This window comes from Lepidothrix coronata, unplaced genomic scaffold (assembly GCF_001604755.1).
Source record: "Lepidothrix coronata isolate B3197 unplaced genomic scaffold, Lepidothrix_coronata-1.0 Scaffold191, whole genome shotgun sequence".
Classification (NCBI taxonomy): domain Eukaryota; kingdom Metazoa; phylum Chordata; class Aves; order Passeriformes; family Pipridae; genus Lepidothrix; species Lepidothrix coronata.
This window is the reverse complement of record NW_016690371.1, coordinates 214,671-237,015: the sequence shown is the minus strand read 5'-3', so window position 1 is coordinate 237,015 and position 22,345 is coordinate 214,671. Positions and strand designations below refer to the sequence as shown.

Here is a 22,345-nt window from a genome sequence, read left to right as displayed (position 1 = left end):
AAAATTACTTCAGTAGTTCTCTTGGTAGTTACTACTAATGTGCTTTGTTGCCTTGAGCTATTCCCTTCCCTGGTTTCTAGGAGGATGGGGTATATTAAAGTTGAGAGTGGTGTGCCTTTTGCTTTAGCTTAAGTGAAAGAGGCAAAGGGTTCCTGGTTTTCAAATACACCAGATTTTACCATAATTGTTGCCCTGTAAACTTTGGTATTTTCTCCTTTAAAGGACCATGCAAAAAAGAAAATGAATATGCATTCTGAAGTTAAGGATTTTTTATTTGTCATTGTTCTTCTGAAGAACTTGGGAGTTTCCTCCAGTGGATTTCAAGGAATAACACATTTGTTTACTTACTAACTATGAAGGACACTGATGCAAATAGCTAATAATCTGAAGCGATACTAACTGAAGGTTCATAATTTGCAGGATGCTAGTGAATAACAAGGGACAGAGTTCTGCATTTTCCTCCAATAATGTTTTTATTATCATGTTAATTTTGGGGATTTTTTTTTTTAAATCAGTTATGTATAGAAAGGTTCTAAATACTGTAAAATAATGAATCCATAATAATGGAGTAAGGTTCTTGCTCTTCACATGGATAAGGCTGGATGGAGTCTTAGACTAGAATTTGAAGGCAGTACAGACTTCTTTTTAATTTTTCTTCTGTTAGGCTTCCTTGATTCTATTTAACTTTCAACATATTTCTGGCTTTTTATTGATTTTCTCCCATTTACTACTTTTTTGCTTACAGATCCCAAAACCTGGTGCTAAAATTGTCCTTTTGGTTTTCCTAACAATGCCATAAATCATAGAACAGCCATGTGAAGACTTGTGATTTGCTTAGATCGTTAAGTTATGTGATGCCTTCGAGTACATTTCAGAGAAATAAGTCCTGTGGTTTTAACATCTGTAATAATGTTTTTCCCTGTTGAATTATTTATAAGTTTTATAGTCACTTGTTTTACCACAATTAATGATATGAAATCTTCATTTCTGGTCTCTTAAGACATACTAGTAGTAAAATCTATACACTGTAGTATAAGAAACTATTTATGTGTCATCTGCTGCAACAATGCAGAGACCTAATCAAGATTGTGCTAGGAATATTGATGAATTGCCTTAATGCACTGAAAGTACACACATAGCTTAATCATTTTATGATGGAAACAAACAAAACCCAGACAAATGAACTGCAGGTACTCAATAAAGTGAGATCAGTTTGGGGGTTTGTGACAAAAATGAACTGTTTTCAGAAAGAAAATAGTTTTATGCGCAACTATGAGAGAATAGAAAGAATTGAAAATATCTGTTATGCTTAGGAAATGTTCTTTTGAACATGAGTTGCTGCTGCAGCAAAAAAGCAGTGAGTTTAAATGTGCTGTTCCAGATCATCCAAAATTGGTCATATGCAATATTAAGCACAGCCCCACCCCTCCACACCCTCTGTCTGATACATTGTATAGATCTTTGGGCTTCGCTTGGAAGCCTTCTGTCTTTGCAGAGGGGCTATGCCTTCCCCCGCTCTCTTTCCTTCTGAACATAGGGAACCGTATCCATTGGTCATCTAGATCTGCGTGAAATGTTTCATTATTATATAAAATTTCTCATGCATTGTCAGACTTGATAAAAGTTGGCATTAGCTTTTGCTTCACGCTTATCTAATGGAGGAGGTTGAACCTAAATCTGGAAAGGGAAGTCCAGAAGTATATTTGACTGAACAGGCTCTCCTGTTATGGAGGATGGGGGTTGAGGATGAAGTCTGATTGACATATGTTTTTATTCATAAATCGAGATGTGCAAAGCAGATACTAGTGTTATAGTATTTCTTTTCACGTATCTCAGGAAGTTTAAGGGAATTCTTATCTCTCTCTTATCAGTCATACTAAATATGTGGTTGAAGTGCAGGGCCCCTGTCTGTCTTTAAGGAACTGTAAATGAAAAATTGTATTGTAAATCATAAGAAAAATCCAAGACAATTGAAACAGAAATATTTGTGGCATTTGTGGTGGCACGTATGAGCTTTGTTCACTGAAGGATTCACAAAACTGCCTTACACCAAGGAGGGAGATGTACCTCTGAAAACAGCAGTGGTGGGGAGCATGCTTAGACCCAGCATCCAGTAACGCTGGACACTGTGCTCTGGCACTCCATGCACTGGATACATCCTAGGGTTCTACTTCTTTAATAAGTGTTTACTGTTGTTCATCTCTTCTCCATCCAAATTTGCATTATTTTGGGGCCCACTGGACTCAAGCTACATTTCAATAGCACATTAGTAAAGCTGCTTTGTAAGTAGGTCTCTTTCCTCCCTGCTCCAAGCTTGCTGCTGTTACTGGTGGAGGAGGGCTTGGAGAGCTCTGTGGGAATGCAGCTTCTCATTTCTGCTCTAGCCCACAGCCACAAGCACTTCTGATGCTCTGTTTCTGTCTGCTGTCATTTACTTCTGTGTCATCCCTTGATTTCCATGACCAGACCGAAAACGTTTAGTTTTCTTCCTGGGGCTTTTTTTCACTTGCATACCTATTTTTGTGATACCATCTTCATCTCTGCTAGTCCTCAATTTGTTTTATTTTTATTGTATTTTATCTTACTCATACCTGTTTGTGAGATGTAAACAAGCAAGAAAAACTCATTCTCATAAATCTTCTTTTATCAGTGTGGATTAATATCTAAGTGATGAATAATCATCCTTTTTAATGCAGGTGCTCACTTCTGTTCTTATGTCTATTTAATGTGGTTTTGATACCACTTACATTGTTACGGAGCAGCAATCAACAGAAGACAAATTTCATTGTAGACCAGATGTGGCAATGAACTTTGTATAGCCTTGTTTCAGTGAACACTGTTACAAATCATTGCTCACATTGTATTGTAAAATGCAATATCTGTACACTGTATGAACCCATTGTCTGAATTCTCTTACCAGGATGGTGATTTTGATTTCACAGCACTCTGGTTCCACAAAAACAATTTAGACAAGCACTGCAAACCATACAAGCTCCTAATATTTTTCCCTATATGGTATTTGATTGTCTGTTTGGTTGTTAATTTCTCTTAACTTTTGTTTTATAGATTATTTATGTTTTCCAAATGATTTTGTAATATTGGGATAGTCTAGATATGGTTGGGTTTATGGAGCTGGGGTTTACTTCAGTCTCTCTCAGTTGATGTGACTCTACAGTGTGCAATACACTGAGAATTTTGTCCATACTGTATAGAGCTGGCCAAACAGGAACTGGAAAGATCATCAGTAGATGGTGCAGGATTTGAGGTTGCATAGGAATGAGAGGATTTTTTCATGCCATGACTTTGTGTTGGGGTTTTGTTTCTTTGATGGGGTGGGGGGAAGGCGTGTTTGGATTTTTTGTGAGTTTTGTTGGGTTTGGGGATTTGGGGTCTTTTGGTTTAGTTCTTTTTTTTTTTTATCTTTAATGTTGATGTTTTGGTCTTAAGACAGGTGTTTGGACTCAAAATATTCCTTATGCTTTAATAGGAGTCTCACAGTAACCAGAGGGACTGGCTGACCCCGATGTGGTATGTTAGAATAACCTGATGGGATTGTACAGGAGTGTATATTCATTGCAGGTTTTTCCAAGAACTTGCATACTAAGTATGTACTATTGATTCTTGTGGTGCGTAACCTTGGTGACACCAAGGTTAACTGACTGCTGCATTTGGGTCTGAGCCATCAGACCTGCTTTTAGCTTTCTTGTTTACTAGCAACTCACCCTTCTCTGTCTTTCCCCATATGTACAGACACTGTACCCCTTCAGAGATGTAGGATTTATTGCCCAGCTGTACTGAGTCTCTGCAATCTGTTTTGAGCCTCAGACTATCCTGTGGTTTTGATGCCAAGGCTCTAGTCTTATGAATACATAGATTTAAATTCATCTGTCTATCCCATAGTGGTGAAAGCAGACAGACATATAGATACAGACCTTTTTTAAAAAGCTTTAAAGCAAAATTTTCCTAGGTAGCTATAGGAGATAAGGATCAAGGAATAAAAACTCAGCATTAAGTGTCCTCCAGTTACCCCTTCTCTGTACTGGCCTTTAGATTTACATGAGAACAAAATGGTGAAATCAGAATCTTTTACCGGTATCTCAGCTGTTCTGCATAATATGGGGTATTTCTCTTTAACTCTCTGTACAGCTCATCTTCCACTGATGTAAACTTTTTAACTTCCATTTCTGACTGGAACACTAGCCAAGAGCAGAGGAGGTCTTACTCTGGCTACTTTTGGTTGAATTCCCTCCTTCCTGCACCCTCCATCTTCAACATCTTGCCTGTAGCTTTTAAGAGTCAACTTTCACAGTAATTTCTTTTTCTACTGTTTAGGAATTTCCCATTCTCCAAACATTAGCCTCTCAAGATAAACTTGGTCTGACAGTTTTCCCTAATTTTCTTCTGCGTTATAATTCTTAGAGATTCCATCTGAACATTTGAAGCTTTCTGTCCTATTGGGTATTCAGGCTGTCAGGCCTAGATCAGAGAGCAAGTGCAAAAGCGCTTCTTCTCCTAGGCCATTCCTGATGCAGTAATTTCCAAACCTCAAGCAGGATCCAAAAACTGTGCCTCCCAGTTACTGTAACACTGTGATAATTTAATGAGTAGGTTCATGTCTTTTATATGAATGGCATAATTTACTTCTCTCATGTTAAAATTTACCATGAGGAAATGATCCTTACTTGAATATGTTGATTTTGTCTTTCCCAAATGTACGTGGAATTTCAGGATTTGTTTTAAATCCTGTGTAAGAATAGAGTTGGTTTTAAGATTATTATTTTTTAGCATTTTCTTTTCCACTTTTCTCATTTCAGATGTTGCAGTTGTGGACATGAGTGATATTTCCAAGCAACCATCACTGTTTTACCACCTTGGCGTGCGTGAAAGCTTTGACATGGCTAATAATGTTATACTTTACCATGACACTGATGCTGACACTGCTCAGTCTCTCAAAGTAAGGTTCTCACTTGAAAATCTGCTTCATTTCAGAAATATCTTTAAATACCTGAATCTACAAATGTTTGTGTTTTTCTGAAACTTCCACTGAATGTAATTTCCTGAGAGCTACATAACTGGATCATGATAAGAAGAAACAGTTGCTATCAAAAATGGTAATAATTAGAACAGTATAAAAGCTTTTTTATAAGAAAGGTTCCATAATGTGGTACTGATTTTGCTTCATGTGGTTAGACTTGGAAGTGAGAATGCAGGTCTGATTTTTTCCTTCCTTTCCCTCTTAGTTTTAGTACATGTAAAAAAAAAAGTTATGGTTCGTATTATCAGGACACTTGAACAAGGGCTGTATTGCAACCTACTCCTATTATTGAAGCACTTCTGTCAGAGGAGGTTTGTATTCCCTAGGTGCTGAGCAGCTAAAACTACAGGAATCTCCTTTTTATTGCTATTTGAAGATTAAAAAAGAGATCCTTGCCAAATCTTTTTATAGAACTATCGTTCATTTTTATAGTAGGATAATACATGCTATACACTTAAGTCCTGAAACTGCTGTTCTGGATGCAAGTCATAGGTTGTGGATGTTTCTGCCTTTCTCAGTACCATCTATTTCTGCTTTTAATATCATCCATTTTCTGCTGCCTTCACTGAGGGCAGCAGTGTTCTTGCTTTGTTGTTTTTTTTCCTTATTTTGAGTTATTGCCCCTTGCTACTTTGCTTTTTTCACACCATCAATGTCCAAAAATCCTTTTTGGAATTCTCCAACCTCTCTTGATCCTGTAAGAATATTGTTTCATCTTAATTTTAAGTCTCCTTCTTTCTTCCCCAGGAAAGCTCTGTTCTGTCACAACTTCTCATTCATCTTTTCTGATCTCAATGTCACTGATTTTAGTCTCATGTATTTGGTATCCCATACTTGTTTCTTCCTGCAGTGGTCCACATACACATTCACATTCCATGTGACCTGGAGTCACAAGAACTTAAGAGTTGGAGCTTCTCACACTCTTGCTCAAAGAGGTTATCCATACGGATATGAGCTAAGGTATACTGGCATGTCTTCCTTTCCTCCAGCTAATCTGGATGGGCAGGAATGCAGCTTTTCATCCTGTGTTGGTAGTACACCTGACTGCAATGAAATATTTCATTTTTGGTTTTCATCAGCACATTTCTATCTTTCTTTTATGCTGTTGCTCAGATGTTCTGATCAACTTGGTTCTCCCAAGCACAGGCTAATCAATCATCTTCTATTTGTCACTGCCCAATGAGGATGGCTTTGATTTCTGCACTTGGTGCCAAGCACACACTCAAGCACCTGCTCCATAACTGGAGTGCTGAATGATCTCCAGGATTACATCCATCTGATTGGCTCTTCAGATTGATTGTTGTCAGAACTTGCAAGTCTTTGCACTGTCAGTTGTAAGGCTTTTTTTTTCTGAGGATGTAAAGCTCAAGTCTGCGGTCCTGGGAACACTGGAACGTGACTGGGTCACATAAAGCTAGAAAAGCTTTATCTTTGTCTTCATGTCTCTTCTTCAGTGCCTCTGTCAATGGCACTGATATCTTCCTCATCTCTCAGTTGTTTGCATGACCTCTTTGGCCTATATAGGTCCCTAGCATGTGTTACTGTGGGATCATAAAGCTCGATGTAAATTCTTGGAACCAAGCAGAAGAGATCTTCTGTATCAAGTGCTAGAGTAGTTTAAGCAGGACACTGGTTCAGGGTTCAGTCCTACCCTGTTGTCCTTGGTATCTCTTCTGCAACTGAACCCCAGTTCAGTACTGGGTAGCATTCAAATATGCTAATACAGCTTTCTTAGGAATACTTCAGAAAGTAGGCAGGGATTGTTCTTGGGGTATTTCAACCAGGAACCGTCCATGACACATTTCACACAGTTTCAGAAGAGTTAATTTCTCCTGCTGAGAAAGATCTTTATCTGCAGTAGGTAAGGCTCTATTGGAGATACTTGCTTAGCTTGGTAGACATTAAATTTCAGATATGTGATATTTCAGATGTCTAAGCCTTCCATCACTTTTCTGATGTATTTTATTGGGTTTAAGGAGTTTTAAGTTAATGAGTAATTCTGTATTTTTGACCATCTGCCGATGGTTCTTTGTTCTCAAGTTTATGACTAATTTGGTCAGGACTTTTTTCCTTCCCTTCAGGAATTTATTACTTTGTTTGGATCTAGGTTGCTGTGCACACTTCTTAGGAACGGTTAGCCTAAGTGTTACAAAGGCAGTATTCAGGTCTACTGTTACTTCTACTGAAGATCTGTGAAGTTCAGGCAGCCTGACTTTATGTAGATTATCTCCTATGACCCCTCCTGAAATTGTCCCAGGAGTTGTCTCTTTAGTTTCACCAATATTCTTTCCAAAGCAATTTAGTTCTGAGGACATAGAAGATTATGTAATCTGGCTGTTAAGAGGGTCGTATTTGCAGAACTAAATCTCTTAGATGATATTTTGTCTGTTGTTGAGGAAAAGGGTGTGTTGGCATGATCATTTCTGTGCAGTCCAAGTGGATTTCAGGCTTTCAGATGTGAAGTTGCTAAGCAGAATGACCTTAGGTTTTCAGAGCACATTCCATTAAATTATATTGATAACCTTGCTTAGAAAGAAGTCTACGTCTCATATTTGTAGCATGGCTTACCTGATGATCTCTTCAGTTTGACTGAGCAGTGTTCATTGGACATGTAATCCATCACTAAAAAGAGGAGAAGGTTACTTACTGGCAACTGAAATCTTTGAGGTCTGGTTTACATGCCCATTAGTTTGTCATCTGCTTCACAGTTTCGACATCTTTCTTTAGATTTTAAGGTGAAAAGAATTAGGGTGTAGGAGGAATGTGTTGCTCTGTGCCAGTCTGGTAGGAAAGGGGCTTAGGTATCTGAAGGATGCCCTTTCAGAGAGAAAAACCCTCCAGCTTTGAATGCTTTTGTCTCACAGATGCCCAGAGTGTGTCTGGGTGTGCCCAGTCTGACGAACTCCAGTTACTGGCAAGTACAACTTTCTTTATATTCTGAGCACTTCTTCAAACAGGTTTCTTTGCTGAATTGTTAATTTTTATGGCTTTTCTTGATGTTCTATCCCTTTACTGGAAATCTACTGTGTCAGGAAATCTGACTTATACTGTGAAGAAAACATCTGCGTGTATATATGTATAGCAGTGATTTTTATTGGAAATAATAATACTCAGTAAAAACAATTAAACATCTCTATTATCTCTCTTTTCCCCACAGGATATGGTGTCTCAGAAAAACACAGTAAGTATTAAATCCACATTCATTTTAAAACACAAAATGGAAATACTACATTAATGTAATAAATACTACTGTATACCCATTCTCTTCCTTACAAATTTACAAATTTACTTAGAAATATAAAAAAGCTTATTTCCCCCCAAAAAATATTCTTACCGCTAATGCAAGTAAAACCAAACAAGTAAGTCTGAGTTAAGATAAAATGTTGGTGTTATTTTAGGCTTTTTGAAATATGCCACCATATCTTATGCAGTTGTATATTTTGTCATACTTCACATCATGTCAGTGGTTACTTTCATTAAATCCTCCACACTTTATTTTGAGGACTGCTGAATTTGCAAAACTCTTAAACTTCCATTTATCCTTTCTTTTTCCCTCCGTTCACCATATACTTTTATTTTCTTCAGAACAATATAGAGTAGGAATAAAATAATAAAATGGTCTTAGAGTTTGATAATAATTTAAAAGAGAACTAGAAGAAATAATGCATTAGTCACAGCAGTTTATTTTGAGCTAGTGTTTATACTTGGCCCACAGCACTGCATTAAGGCTAAAGATAGATCTCTTTCAGCAAATGTAAATGCAGGTCATCCTTCCTGGCTGTCTGGTGATCTTTGAACTAGTTTGACCTGTGTGGTGGGAACTGCTTTTACTGGTCTATAGTTTTGTTAAGGGGGACTCAGAATGAGGCAGATTTGCTTGTAATTGCTACTGTCCATCAGCTGGTGGATGACCAAAATTTCACAGGCATGTGTTTTCCCCTCCAGAGCAAGAGGGAGAATTGTGCCTGAGCTATTTGGTGGGAATTCCAGAAATGGAGTAAAGGAAAAGGGGACAGTGGCAAGTTCAGCGTAGTGCAATCAGATTAGCAGCCTGCAGTCTTCTCTTTTGGCAGATTCTTTCTCAAAAAAAGGAGGTATTTACCTTCACACTGAAGAGAAGAAAAGATAGAATCACAGAATATGCTGAGTTGGAAGAGATCCATGAGGATCATCGAGACCAGCTCCTGGCCCTGCACAGGACGTTCCCAAGAATCACACCATGTGCCTTAGAGCGTTGTCCAAACACTTCTTGGACTCAGACAGTCTTGATACTGTGACCAGTTCCCTGGGAAGCCTGTTCCAATGCCCAGCCACCCTCTGGGTGAAAAACTTTTTCCTGATACCAAACCTAAACCCCCCAACAGCTTTATGCTGTTGGTTCTAGTGACATGGTTTCTACAGCAGGGCCTGGTATTGGAGCTGTAAACACCATGTGGCTAGCAAAAGGGGCAGGGAGACATCCCTAAACTAGGATCCTGATCCCTCCTTTAAAAAGGGGGGATTGCCTAATCTACTTTCTTCAACTGCTTAAATTAAGAAAACAGTTGTGAGTAAAATACAGTGAGGAAAAAAAGTAATGACTTTTAATATCAAGTATGGATTCTTGACCCTTTTGTGTTATTTGAAGTCGTTCATATTTTCTTTTATTAGATAAATGTACTCCAATATTTCATTCTTTCCTCAGTTTTTTTTAATCAGAAATTAGAACAAACTCATTAGCAAGCTAAATAGTTAATAGGTTAAAACAATGTTTTTCTAAGTTGAAGCTGACTTCAAACAGACAATTGCTTTTTCCTCCTTTCCAATCCACTGAGTTGTCATAAGAGGTTTGCAGTTTACTGCTGATCCGATGTGGTGCCACTGCTTCATTGTTTGGTTAAATATTTGACAACCCTATGGACAACATCTTGTTTGAAGTTAATTGCTAATGAGGCTTGCTGTGCTTATCAAGGAAGCACAGAATTGCCATGAATTTATTGGGTCCAGTCAAGTATGTAGTTAGATAACCATTTCAGTTTGATTGCTGAATATTAGATACAACAGTTAATACCCCTTTACTAGGGCTTTGTGCTTTCCTGTCACTTTTCCTGATTGAAAAGTATGGATATGCCTCTGCTGTAACTGTGGAACAGCAGACAGAGCTTAAATGCGCTCTTCATCAGGGGCTGGAGGCGTGCTGGAAAGAGGATAGATACTCAATCTGCTAAGCCTTGCAGTGGTAGCCACAGGAATATCCTTGCTGGAGAAGTCCTCTCTGTGTTTTACAAGCTCTATCTCCATGCATCTGCACGGTATGTAAGGAAAGGGGAACAACTGGGGTTGTTACCAGGCACAGCACACCTTTGTTCCAGCAGCAAGAGTGAAACTTTCTGTGCTGGCTGCTGTAGCTTGGAGCTTTCTCTGAGATTTCCCTGCCCTCACCTTTGCTATTTATCCTGCAAATGTCAAGTCATCTACAAAGGTGCAAAAATCTTAGCCTAGAACAGATGTGGATCCACACTAAGGATGCAGAGAAGGTGAATGACTAGCGTGTTGTCTGGGGCTATTTGCTTTTGTGTAGTACAACTAAGCCTTGAAGAGAATGGATGTTTTCCATGTAAAGAAAATATTATTCTAATTCAGCATTGAGGAGGAGGCAAGAGCAAGGAAACTGTACATAAAGCTGAAAACAATGCATAGAAAAAAGAAAGGTCAACAATTCATTTGAGATTTGACCTGAGTACAGCTGACCTGACAGTGAAAATTATGCAGCAGCATGCTGCAGTGGTGTGAGTCTGAGAGATTTAATAGCTTACTGTCTGAAAAAAGAGTGTGAGAGTAGGAGAACTTCCTTCCTTCCACCATGCAGGAATGAAGATTTCAGGGATAAGATGGGAAATATGATTCAGTTCTACTTGACTCCTCTAAACAAGCAATTAAAATTCTGTATTGATAATTTATTGCATACTTGAATGCAAAAGGAAAGAATTATTGGATGTGGGAGTTCAGGTCCCAAGAAAGATTTGCCCTGGCATGAAATTCAAGGTCAAGATTCTGTGTCCCATCAGTTAGATTTCCTTCTCTAGAGCTCATCTGAGCTTTGAGGACTATTTTCTGTTAATTTTACTAAGGATTGCACACCTTCCTATTTTCTGTAAAAATTATTATCAATAACATAAATGGCAAATTTGCAGTCTTGCAGAACAGGTTTTTTCCTGTGCCATTACGGAAGAATGGACTAAAGGGTAGAGGAAAAAAAATGTATCTAAGGAAAATGGCCTTGTGCTTTGGAGTTTTTTTAGATGTCAGACAAACATTGGTTTACTGAAGAAATGAAATTTCAAGGATTTTCAAATGCAAAAGGTTAAAAAAATAATTTTCCCCAAACCCATTGTAATGGTCAAAATCCATGGGAAAGCTGTTTTGATGAAACATTTGTTGCCATCCTTGATATTTTATATTTTCTATTTTTTAGAAAGGAAATTTCATCTCCTTCAACAGGATTTTAAGGAATGATGAATATAAAAAGTTCAAGATTGAGTGAAGAAAAGCGTGCACAAGGGGCTTTTAAAAAATTGGTGGAGTCAGGTAGCAAAATGTACAGTCCTTCTGGCAATAGCTCGAGCATTAGTTGCACATGGTTTGAGATACATACTTTGATCCATTCAATTTGTTTGAATGAGGCATTGAAAAGACAAACTAGAACTTTCCACTCTGGAAAAATTATTTTGGCAAGTACAGAACAATAAGGAGAAAGACTTAATAGTTAATTTTTCTTTAGTTGATGGTATACCTGAAGAAATTTGAATAACCCTGTTAATTGTGTTCAGGGAAGGTATTTAAAGAAAGTAGGCTGGCTATTAAGCCAAAAGGTTTATTATAGTATACTTAGGCCTGTGGGCCTGATGAAGTATTTTCAGAGATTTAAATAGTTATTTTTCATTAAATCCTGTATAGGAAGCAGAGAATAATGTCTGGGCCATGGAGGAGTCATTAGCAAAAATTCTTCTTGATCTAAAGGGAACTGGATTGCAATTTATCCTTGCCACAAGGAATTTTTATGTTGAAAAATCACTTTTTATTGTAACTGGCAGAAAGTCTCTTCAGAGTTTCAGTAGCTGTATAAATTAGACTGTATATACGGTTTCAAGGCAATGAACATTGAAGAAAACTAAATAGAAAGATTTTGGCACTTGGATTCATATTCTCCAATTAAGTAGCCCCAGTGGATTGAAATGAGAGCCAAGACTCTGAAGTATGATTACATTATATGAATTTAGTAATCCAAAGAAATATTATTACAAAGTAGTAATAATATTTTTTATTTTCTAATTATTTTTACAGTGTGTAAAAGCTTATATGATACAGTCTTTTAATGATATATTTCTAAAAAGGCCTTAGGTAGTAGAAGTGTTAAAAGAGATTGTAAAAGGGCACAGAATAAAAGAGTAGGAACATCTTAAATAAAATATATTTTTCTTTTGGATGTAAAGTAGCACAAAGGCAATGAGTAACCCAGCAAATGTTACTTTTAATGCTTCTAATCTCAAAATATGCCACTGTTACTTTTGATAATGAAAACAAAGTCTTTTAAATTTATTTATGAAAGTTAGTTTTGATAAAAATATTACTATCTCAAGCGATCCATAGTGGTTGGAATATAGTTAATTAATCAGGTAATGAGTCTGACAGGTTCCTAGATGGAAGACTTGAAAGCATCTTAATGATGACATAGGGAGAGGTATAGACATGTCATGTAGATAGGAGAAATCTTACATTCTGGGTGACAAAGTATTGACCTGTTTTCTGGGCCTTGTAAATATAGTCTTGCTGTAAATATCTGTATTCATTTTCTGTTGTTTCTTTCTTTAATTATTTCTTTATTCATGTGTCATGTCTGTCTTTGATTCTTATGGTGTTTTGTGGTGGTGTTTTCCTCTGTGTTGTTTTATTTCAATTTGGAGTAGGTTGCCAACCTCAAAGCTTTTCTTCGGGTTCAAGTACCTCCCGAGTACCACAGTGGTAATCTAATAGGCAAAGTATGTATCACTTAAAATCTGCTTTCTGTTGAATAGATATGCCATCCTTTTTACTGTGTTTCTATAAAAATGTATAAGGATAATTTAAGGATCATACTTGGCAGGGTCTTTCCTTCAGAGTGATTGGAGTACGTGGTCCTTGCAAGCTAGATGCCAGGCATTTAGAGTGTTTGTCTTGTGATAATCTCTCTTTACAGTCTTTACATAAAAATATAGCATATATTCAACTTTAAAAGAGGAAGTATTTTTTAGAGGTTTATATTAGCTTAGTCACTTGTATTGCAAGATGTCACAGAAAACAATGGTGAAAATCATAATACTGGAGACAATGGTGAATTAAACTCCCTGAACACTCAGGAGTTTGTGACTCAAGTGAATGCAGTTCATTTTCTGTTACTCTGTGTTTTCCTTCTAACTGCTTTGTAAGATAGGGTAAGCACTCCTAATACTCCTGAATGAGCGGCAAAGTGAATAGTATGGCTCAAGAAAAATAATTGTTCTATTAGCTAGGCTCTGCAAATTTTACTCAAAATTATTTATTTGGAAAAAAACCACCTTTAATTCTAGTGTAGCATCTCTATCACAAAGTGACAGTTGCATCGGAATAACTGTAGCAGTACAATTGAAAAAAAACCTGTTTATGTTATTAAGGTCAACAATTCACTTTTAACAGCATTAGCAAAATGTTTAGAAGAGTATTTTAAGACAAAAATCACTCTGTATTTGGCCTGTGTTGCCTAGAGCCTAAAAATGTCTTATGTGGGCCTCACTCTTTCAGCTCTTCAGCAAAGGCACGGCTCTCTGCTTAATTCCTTTAACCATTTATGCTGAAGAACAGGTCCCTCTCTCAACTTACTTGCAGTTGTTTCCTGGGTTGTTTTTTTTTATGTTCTTAAACTTTTATGTTCTTAAACTTTTTGTGGTAGATTTTAAAATGTTGTGATTGAATAAAGAAGTTTCATTGCTAGCATACTGGGCATACATTAGTTGCTGGAAGATGAGCTGTTGAGAGGTTTTGGTTTTTTTTTAGTCTGCTTGGCTATAATTTTTAACTTAAAAATTTCTCAAAATCAGATAATGAAAATAGCTTAGCTACTAATCTTGAAATTAACCAACTCAACCTACAGCCTTTGTAAGCTATAAAGTTATAATTCTGTTACAATTAATGTCATAATTTATAGATTATAATTTATGTATATTTGCAACTAGAATTGCTATATATGTTACTTCATATATATCTAAGCCATGTATTCATTATCTTAAAAAGCAATAGTTGGTATATGACAAGACATTATTTTTAAAATTATTAGCTTTTGGTGTCAGAGACCAGCATCCTAAGTAGAAGATCAGAAAAAGCAAGGGTAGTATTTTCAACCATCTCTAACTCTTGTTAGCATAAGAAAAGTAGATGGACTGCTTTTTTATGTAATGAAGATAAGAAAGATTCTCTTAAAAAGGCCACACAGTCTATATGAAGCAGTTTTATAATTTATTATATGTAATATTGGATAGAAGAAGCTAGAAAATTGGAGCTGATTGCTTTTCGGACAAGGTGATGTCCTCAAATATGTGCAGGGTTCCTGACTTCTGCACACAAAAATGGGGTTGTTATGTATAAAAATGTGGGTTTAATTGCAGAGATTTCACTATGCAAAAAGACAAGAAACCTAAGTCAAGTAGATGATATGTTGGCTGGATAAGATTAATACAGTGTTTCACATGCATAATTTAATTTTTTTCTGAAAATTGCTTTGCTTTTTCAGTAGATAACTGCAGCTCTCTTTGCATCACAAGATACATCACACTTTCAAAATGGATTTTTTTTTTCATTGCAGAAAGAGCTAATTTGCTGTTACAGGTTTAAGAATAGAGTTTATACACAAGCAACTTTTGCATTGTGCTGAAGTTAGTGTTTATTTGAATAAACTTAGGACTAAATTGTTTCAACATATTGGTGATTAGGGTTGCACTTCTTCCGACTTTTTTAGCAGGAAATAAAGATAACAATCCAACAGATAATTATATTGGTACTATAATGTAGTACCAATATATATTATGTAGAATGTACTATAGGGTTTGTAAGGAAGGAATGTGACTTGACACAAACACAGATCAGCAACAGGATGTACTGATACAGTTTTTTTATCTGTATTTTTAGTAACTGCATGGCCTACATTTTTAAGTTCCTGTGAACAATTTACTTCTCTTGTCTATTTTATTAATACAAATAAAAACGTACCATCTTCATATCCGTTCTTTTCATCTCAATCTCAACATTCTCCCATTGTTCAAGGTGACTTTAAATGGCTATGGCTTTTCTGCAGGCTTAGATGATATGAAAAAAATGAAAGGTGTGATTTTGCTGTACAAGTTCAGTGCCTTGATACCTCCAAGGTGGTGGTTGAAGGGCATTTAGTGGTAGGTGATTGTGGTAGATGTATCATACTGATCCATGCTACAGTGCTCCTGTCTGAAATGTAAGGTTTACTTTTCTTCTAAACAGCGGAGTTCTCGTAGCTCAAATGGGATACAGCTTCTACTGGCTGTGGAAAAGTTCACAGTGGTCTGTTTTTTGGGGTCTTTCTTAGGATTTGAAGACTCTGAACTTGCTGGTTTTGGGCTCTGAAGGGCATTTCCTCTCCCATTTCAGTACCTTGACCAAGTTTACACATTTTATGTTGCATATTAAGGTTTTTTGGGTTTTAATTCTAGAATTTTGTGTTACAAGTACTACATGTATTACAAAATATTTCCAGCTTTTGAGTTTTGGTTGGTTTCGTGTTTGATGTAGCATGCAGCAGATGTTTTGTAGACTGTTCTGGATTAAACATCTCTATAGTCCTTCCAGTGTCTATGTTTCTCTATTTCTCTCTTTGTGGGGAGCTCTGCATCATATCTTTCTTAGCACAGAGTGAGCCTAGAGGATACCAGTACATGTCTGACCCAAAAAATTTGGAAACAGAAGGTTAGCTGGTAACAGACCCTAATAGGATTTGTACATCACATGAAAAAAAAAAATTGAACAGTTTTGTTGTATTGTCCCTTAACAAACCTAGACCCTTATTCATCACCCTTGTTAATATTTGTAATTCCTCCACAGAAATTTCCTTTTAATGCTTGCAAATCTTGTGTTAAACAGTGCACTAACACTTCATAGTGCACCAGCACTACTCTGGTTGGTTTTTCTGACAGCAAAAGATTCTGTGTACACACAAGTATATTTCCATTTTCATTTGTTTTCTAAATGCTGCCTGTTTTTATTTTAGGCTTCCAGTGGCAACTATTATTTTATTCCATACATTGTCACACCTTGTGCTGATTACTTTTGCTGTGAAAGTGATGCCCAACGAAGAGCTTCTGAGTACATGCAGCCCAGCTGGGACAATATCCTGGGGCCACTTTGTGTCCCACTGGTGGACAAGTTTCTCAGCCTTCTCAAGGATGTTCATGTTACATCATGGTAATGTTACAACACATACACTTCAGGAACCTTTGATAGTCTCTTTTTAGTGTTATGCAAAAAAGATACAGAATTTCTAGTAGCACTGATTTTTTTATTTTTTTGCTGCGCTTAATATAGTGGTAAAAGAAGCCGCTAACTTTGCTACTTTCTGTATTCCTGTCCTGCAGCTGTTGCAGTTAACTAACCATGTTATCCTGCAATTTGATTTATGATTACTTTCCAATAAGCACAGGCAGTCCGTGGATAAGATAAAGTGCTTAAGTTTAAATTACAGTGCATGAGGTTGTAATAGGAGATAAGATCATACCTTCTTCATAGAGCTCAAAGCCAAACACTGTCCCTTTCTGTCACCAAATAAAATATATATATATGGCAGCAATGGGCAATCAAATATAACTTTCATGGTTTGGTTTTATTTTTAAATATTAACCTTTTGATATCACCTAATAAATGGGATATTGTTTAGCTGCTTCTACAAGGGACTGTTGGAGTTTTGAGATTGGGGCTGAAGAAGGAGGTCTCTCTCCACTGCTCACCCTGTACTCTGCAGGTGGTCTTGTTTTGTACATATTTCTGGAAAACACTAGGAGAGACTGAGCTTCTAGATTTTAATTTTCCTGGTGTCTGAAGCATGAGGTAGCGCTGAGGGCCCTTGGATTTCTTTCTGTTTCCCCATTGCCATCTCACCCAAGTGAAAGGCTTGCCTAAAATCCTCCCTTTCTCATGTGGTCCCACCCTTGGGATCCCATGAGTGACCCTACTGTGACATCCCACCTTGAAGAGGAGGGGAGCACCCAAGAGTCCCAGGTGCTCATGGTTGAAAGGAATGACAAAAGTCAGAGGCTCTGCAAAAGCTTAGAAAGTTTATTATTAGTAAACTACACACTTGGCATGGAAATTGGGATGGTAGTCCCTGACCTCCTAGTACAAGCACATGGCAGTGGGTTTTGGATAAAGGGATAGGGTGAAAGGAAAGAGAGAGAGATGAATTGAAGAGGGGGAGAGAGAAGGAAAGAAAGAAAGAGAGAAAGAGAGATCACCCATCCTGGCTCCAGCGTCAGTCCAGCTGGGGTGTCCACAGTCCTGGGGTGCACATGCAGAGCAAGCACCCTGGGCTTTGTTGGGGGACCTTTTTATAGATAAGTTTATTTTTCTAGATAAACACAGTTGGCCTTGGCAGTAGTAAATTTTGGTACCATTTAGTGTTTGTGTCATTGCGAAATGATGCTCTGAGCACCAGCTGTCCAAAGCTGCTTTGTCTCTGACAGTTACAACCAGGGCTGTGGTTATTTTGGGTTTGATAATTCTGTTGTGAAGTCCTACAGTAAAACCTCTTTTCTCTTTCCCATTTTCAGGCTGAAATGCCTGAAAGAGGCTTTTGTACAACTGCAGAATTAGATACTGTTGTGGTAGATCCCTGTGAAGAGGTAGATGTAGTTAGATGATACCTCATTCCTGCCAAAAGCTTGAATAAATTTGAAGATGTTAAGTGTTCCATCATTCTTGAAAGTGAGACTCTCATTCCTAAGTCATTCGGTTACTTTTGAAAACTATTAGCCAGTATCACCATTTGGTTTGGTTTGGTAGCACAAGAAGGACTAATTATCATTAGCCTGGTGGAAGCCAATGCTGGATAGAAACCTGAGACTGGTGAATTAGACTTAGCCTCCATTGACAGTAAAGCAACTATTGAAAGCTTTCCAGTAGTGCTTATTGTGACCTTGCTGCTCTGATTATATCTTATATATGTCAGGCTTAGGTGTAGGGTTTTTGCTAAGCAAGGTAGAATGCTTTGCAAAGCATGATTTTTAAACAAGAAAGGGATTGTATGCACTTGAGTATCTGTCATATGACATCTGCTAACTTCTGAACTATAGACTCCATAACCTTCTCCAGATAAACTTTCCCCTAAGTAGTTTGTCCAGGCTCTTTATACCTACCATACTTGGTAATATAAATAAGACTTTTTATTTTACAAAAGCTCTGATGTTGCATTGCACACTGATGTTCGTGTACATAAGATGCACTTACTGGAGGCTTTTACATAGATCCTGCCCACGTTATGTATTATGTTCATCAAAGAGATTGCAACTAAATCAGCTTTTGGTGGCTAGCTTTTGTTTTACTTTCTTTGTTTGCAAGCCTCTTTCCTTCTTTCATGATAAAATAACGTACCTTCTCTTTACATCACACTGGTCTTTCCTCTCTGTAGCACTTTATTATCCCACTTGCTGCCTTCTTTATGGTACAGAGGCAAAGTACCATGTCTGTCATGATCAGTAATGGGGCAAAGAAATGCCCCAGTTTTACTCTGTTGATAAAATTACCTCACAATCCTGGTTATAAACTTATTGATAGAGAGCCCCACATTCTGAGATGGGGCAAGGTGGAATATTTGTAAGTAGTTAATGAAAAATCTGGAGACATTTGATGTGCACCTTACTCTGAGGAAATGGTACTTTTTATTAGAAATATAGTCAGATTTCATAAGAAATATCTAACAATCTTCTTCCCAGATGTCTGTCTTTCATTTCTTTAGTACGTATTATAAAGAAACACTGCTAAATGACATTAGAAAAGCTAGAGAGAAGTACCAGGGAGATGAACTGGCTAAGGAGCTGGCCAGAATTAAACTTCGTATGGATAATACTGAAGTGCTGACTTCTGACATCGTCATAAACCTGCTGCTTTCCTACAGAGATATTCAGGTATGTGCCTAAAGACTAAGGAAGATTATTTCACCATGGGACTTTCTCTCTTGTTTGTTCTTCTGTACTCCATTGTTTGTTAAACAGTGATTCAAAGCTGCCATTAAATCGGCACAATTGTTGCATTGTTTAACAGTTTGACTTGTCTGTTGAGCAATGTAAGGGACTAGAGACTCTTATTTATTTTGCCTATGAACAAAAGACACAGATTAGGTGCCTTCCCTAGGTCTCTTCCATTGTTTTTAGTAATCTTTAACTTCCTTAAAAAAAAATAAAAAGAACAAATTCCCTGCCAAAGCAAGGCTCTTGGTTTGCCCTTCCTTCCCTTTCCTCCTTCCCTGCCAAAGTCAGATGTATTTAGAAATGAAGAAAATGCATTTGTTGTGACCACTGTATTGGCCAGAGATGCCCAAATTGAGAACTATCATTTAAAAAACCACTAATCTGCTTTTAAAATATAACTGCACCTTTTTTTTCTCAATTTTATTTTTTAAGTAAGTTTTTTAAATAAGCCTGTGTGCTGTCTTTCCAAACTGACAGTCTGTGTGTTTGACATCCCTTTTAAAATACAGTTCCAACCATTCTACAGAATTTTTTTATTCCATCAGGAGCTAAGTTGGTTATTTCATAAGTATAAATGGGTTGTGAGAGCAGTGGGTGACCACATCATCTGATGTTACCCAACTTTCCATTCTGAGATGCGCATTTTCCTGCAGCACTTTATGCAACTTCACTTTGATTGTCTCTGGTGATCATTTGCATTCTTTCAAAAGGTCTGCCTTGAGAAACATACTCATCTCAAAACATGTCTTGAAGAAACAGATTAAGTAAGGTGAGGCCATTTGAGATGCCAGTAAACTGGCCTCCTCAGCAATATACATGTGGGTTACCTCTGAGAAGCCGCAGTGATGTTCAATCGGGTGACACTGCAGAGTGAACTGTGCTCGAGTCTGCAATAACCCGATGAAATGTCATTCATCAGAAGTCCTTAATAAGGCTGGAAAGAGCCAGACTCATCACCTCTGCTTCCTGGTGCTGGGAGTGCAATCAGTCAAACTGGCTAGAGGCATTCAGTAATATGGGCAGTGGCACTGTGGTGAGGAAGAGGCAAGCTCTGACATGGACAGACAAAATCCCTGTTTATCCTTATGCAGCGTTTGTAGCTGTTTCACTGACTCTTTTAGGAACAGTCACCTGAGAAACTGTCTTAACAGTTATGATACATTTTAGCTTCGTGGTGCTTTCCTCTGCTTTCAGTGTCTTCTACTTTCATTCTTTTTTTTAATTTCAGGACTATGATGCTATGGTGAAGCTGGTAGAAACACTGGAAATGCTTCCTACCTGTGATCTGGCTGATCAACACAACATTAAATTTCATTATGCTTTTGCATTGAATCGGTAAGAATCATTGATTGAGGTTGATCTTTAAAAATAAAAAACTGTGTTTACCTATAATATTCTATTACTTTTAGCATACAGAACAGCATTAATGTTGCTCAGTATGACTGATTGAGCCTACCAGGAACAGAACACAGTCTATGCAAAACAGAATTAGCAGCTGTATCTGACCCTGCAGAATGTTAATGTGTGCTTAATTTCATTAAGAAGTATACTAGAACAGTGATCATAATCAACAGAGAAAGTAATTAAGAGAGAAAGTAATTAATTTGTTTCCTCTTGGACTCTGTAACTGAGTTCTGTTGGCAGTGGATCTCACTTAGCATTGTCAAGTCAGAATTATTTCAGAGCTGCACAGAGCCAGTGATATGGCAGACAAGGGACACAGGATTGAGGCTTCTGGGTGCCTTGAGGCTTTGCTGGTACATCAGGTGGACACAAGCCCAGTCTGAACAACAGTTGTGTGTAGGTCTGGGTTAACAAGTTGTGCTAAGGTAAGGGACAGGGATGTTTTACTTTAGACTCATCACCATTTCAGCCTTGCTGCATGTCATCTGGCTCAGAACCAGCCTGAGCTGGCTTGGATCATAAGCAAAGCAAGCCTGGGCCTGCTTCTGAGTACGGTGCAGAAATGTACTAAAGCACTTCCTATTATATGTAGGGAAGGCAGACATTTTCATGCTGATTTCTAGTTTTTAAGCACAGCCCCTCTCCTGGATTACTGTCTTCCTCTCTGTTTTCCTTTTCGGAGCAGACCATTTGTCATCTCTCGTGTCTCATATCAGAGGCTAATAATGGATGACAGGCTTGTTCTTGCTTCCAAGCTAGGGCTATCTGAATACATCACCCTCCTGGATGCTTGTTTAGGGGTCCTAGGGAGCAAAAGGCCATTCCTGTTCATGTGTCTTCAGCTAATTAATTTGGATGTGACGCACAAACAGAGAGACGCACAAACAGAGCAGAGAGTGCTCTCTTCTATACAGACATGGGCTGGTTTAAGACATTGTTCCTTGTTACCTCCTAGCTGAGATTTAGGTCTGATTGTATCTTAATTTAGGCGTAGAATGGAACACATCTTTAGGTATAAGTTCAGCCCAGATGTGCGACATGAATATTTTCAATATTTGTATTCACAGCTTTGGTATGCTGTGTAATTGAGGACCGGGTGTTTCAGATGTTGATGGCTGTTTGCTTCTGTCCATTGGTACACCTGGACTGGGAGGCAAGCACTGTGTAAGGACTATTTTCTAATTAGCCTTATTTACCATGACTGCAGTTACTAAGTTCTGGAAGCTTGCAAAGAAACCAAAGGGTGTGCCAAATTCTGTTCAAAACAGTAGATTTTAAACCCAAATCCAGCCATAGTGTGAGGCCAGAGCTGTGAAAACTTCAGTCTCTTTCCAAGGCACTTCTGTCTTCTTTTATATTAAAGATGAGGACAGCTGCAGTCACTACTACTTAACTCAGCATGCTGTGTTTTAACAAGCAACATATTCCAATACAATAATAAAAAAATGCAATTAGCAGGTGAAGGGCATAACAGGGTGCAAGTAGAAAATCACTGGTAATTATGAATAATAGCAGCCATAGGAAATTATTCCCATTGATAAACACTGGGGTATTTAAAATGTTCTGTTCTGTGATTACTCAGATTTAGTGAAAAACACATTGTGGGGCTCCTCATTTTATGTGATTGGCTTGCATGAAGCACCTGAAGTGTATA

The 22,345-nt window shown here is 37.6% G+C and overlaps 1 protein-coding gene across 4 annotated transcripts in view; it reads left to right on the top strand.

Moving 5' to 3' along the window:
- MAP3K15 (mitogen-activated protein kinase kinase kinase 15) overlaps nt 1-22,345 on the top strand; it is an 82,851-nt gene that overhangs the window by 21,529 nt on the left and 38,977 nt on the right. The window contains exons 2-7 of one of the 4 annotated variants that reach the window (XM_017831460.1): nt 4,815-4,954; nt 8,193-8,216; nt 12,982-13,053; nt 16,320-16,513; nt 19,056-19,224; nt 20,516-20,622. In XM_017831460.1, coding sequence (XP_017686949.1) covers nt 4,832-4,954; nt 8,193-8,216; nt 12,982-13,053; nt 16,320-16,513; nt 19,056-19,224; nt 20,516-20,622 — 689 coding nt within the window. In that variant the 5' untranslated portion in view covers nt 4,815-4,831. The remainder of the gene's footprint in view (nt 1-4,814; nt 4,955-8,192; nt 8,217-12,981; nt 13,054-16,319; nt 16,514-19,055; nt 19,225-20,515; nt 20,623-22,345) is intronic. The other 3 variants (XM_017831459.1, XM_017831461.1, XM_017831462.1) reach the window with 3 other exon arrangements.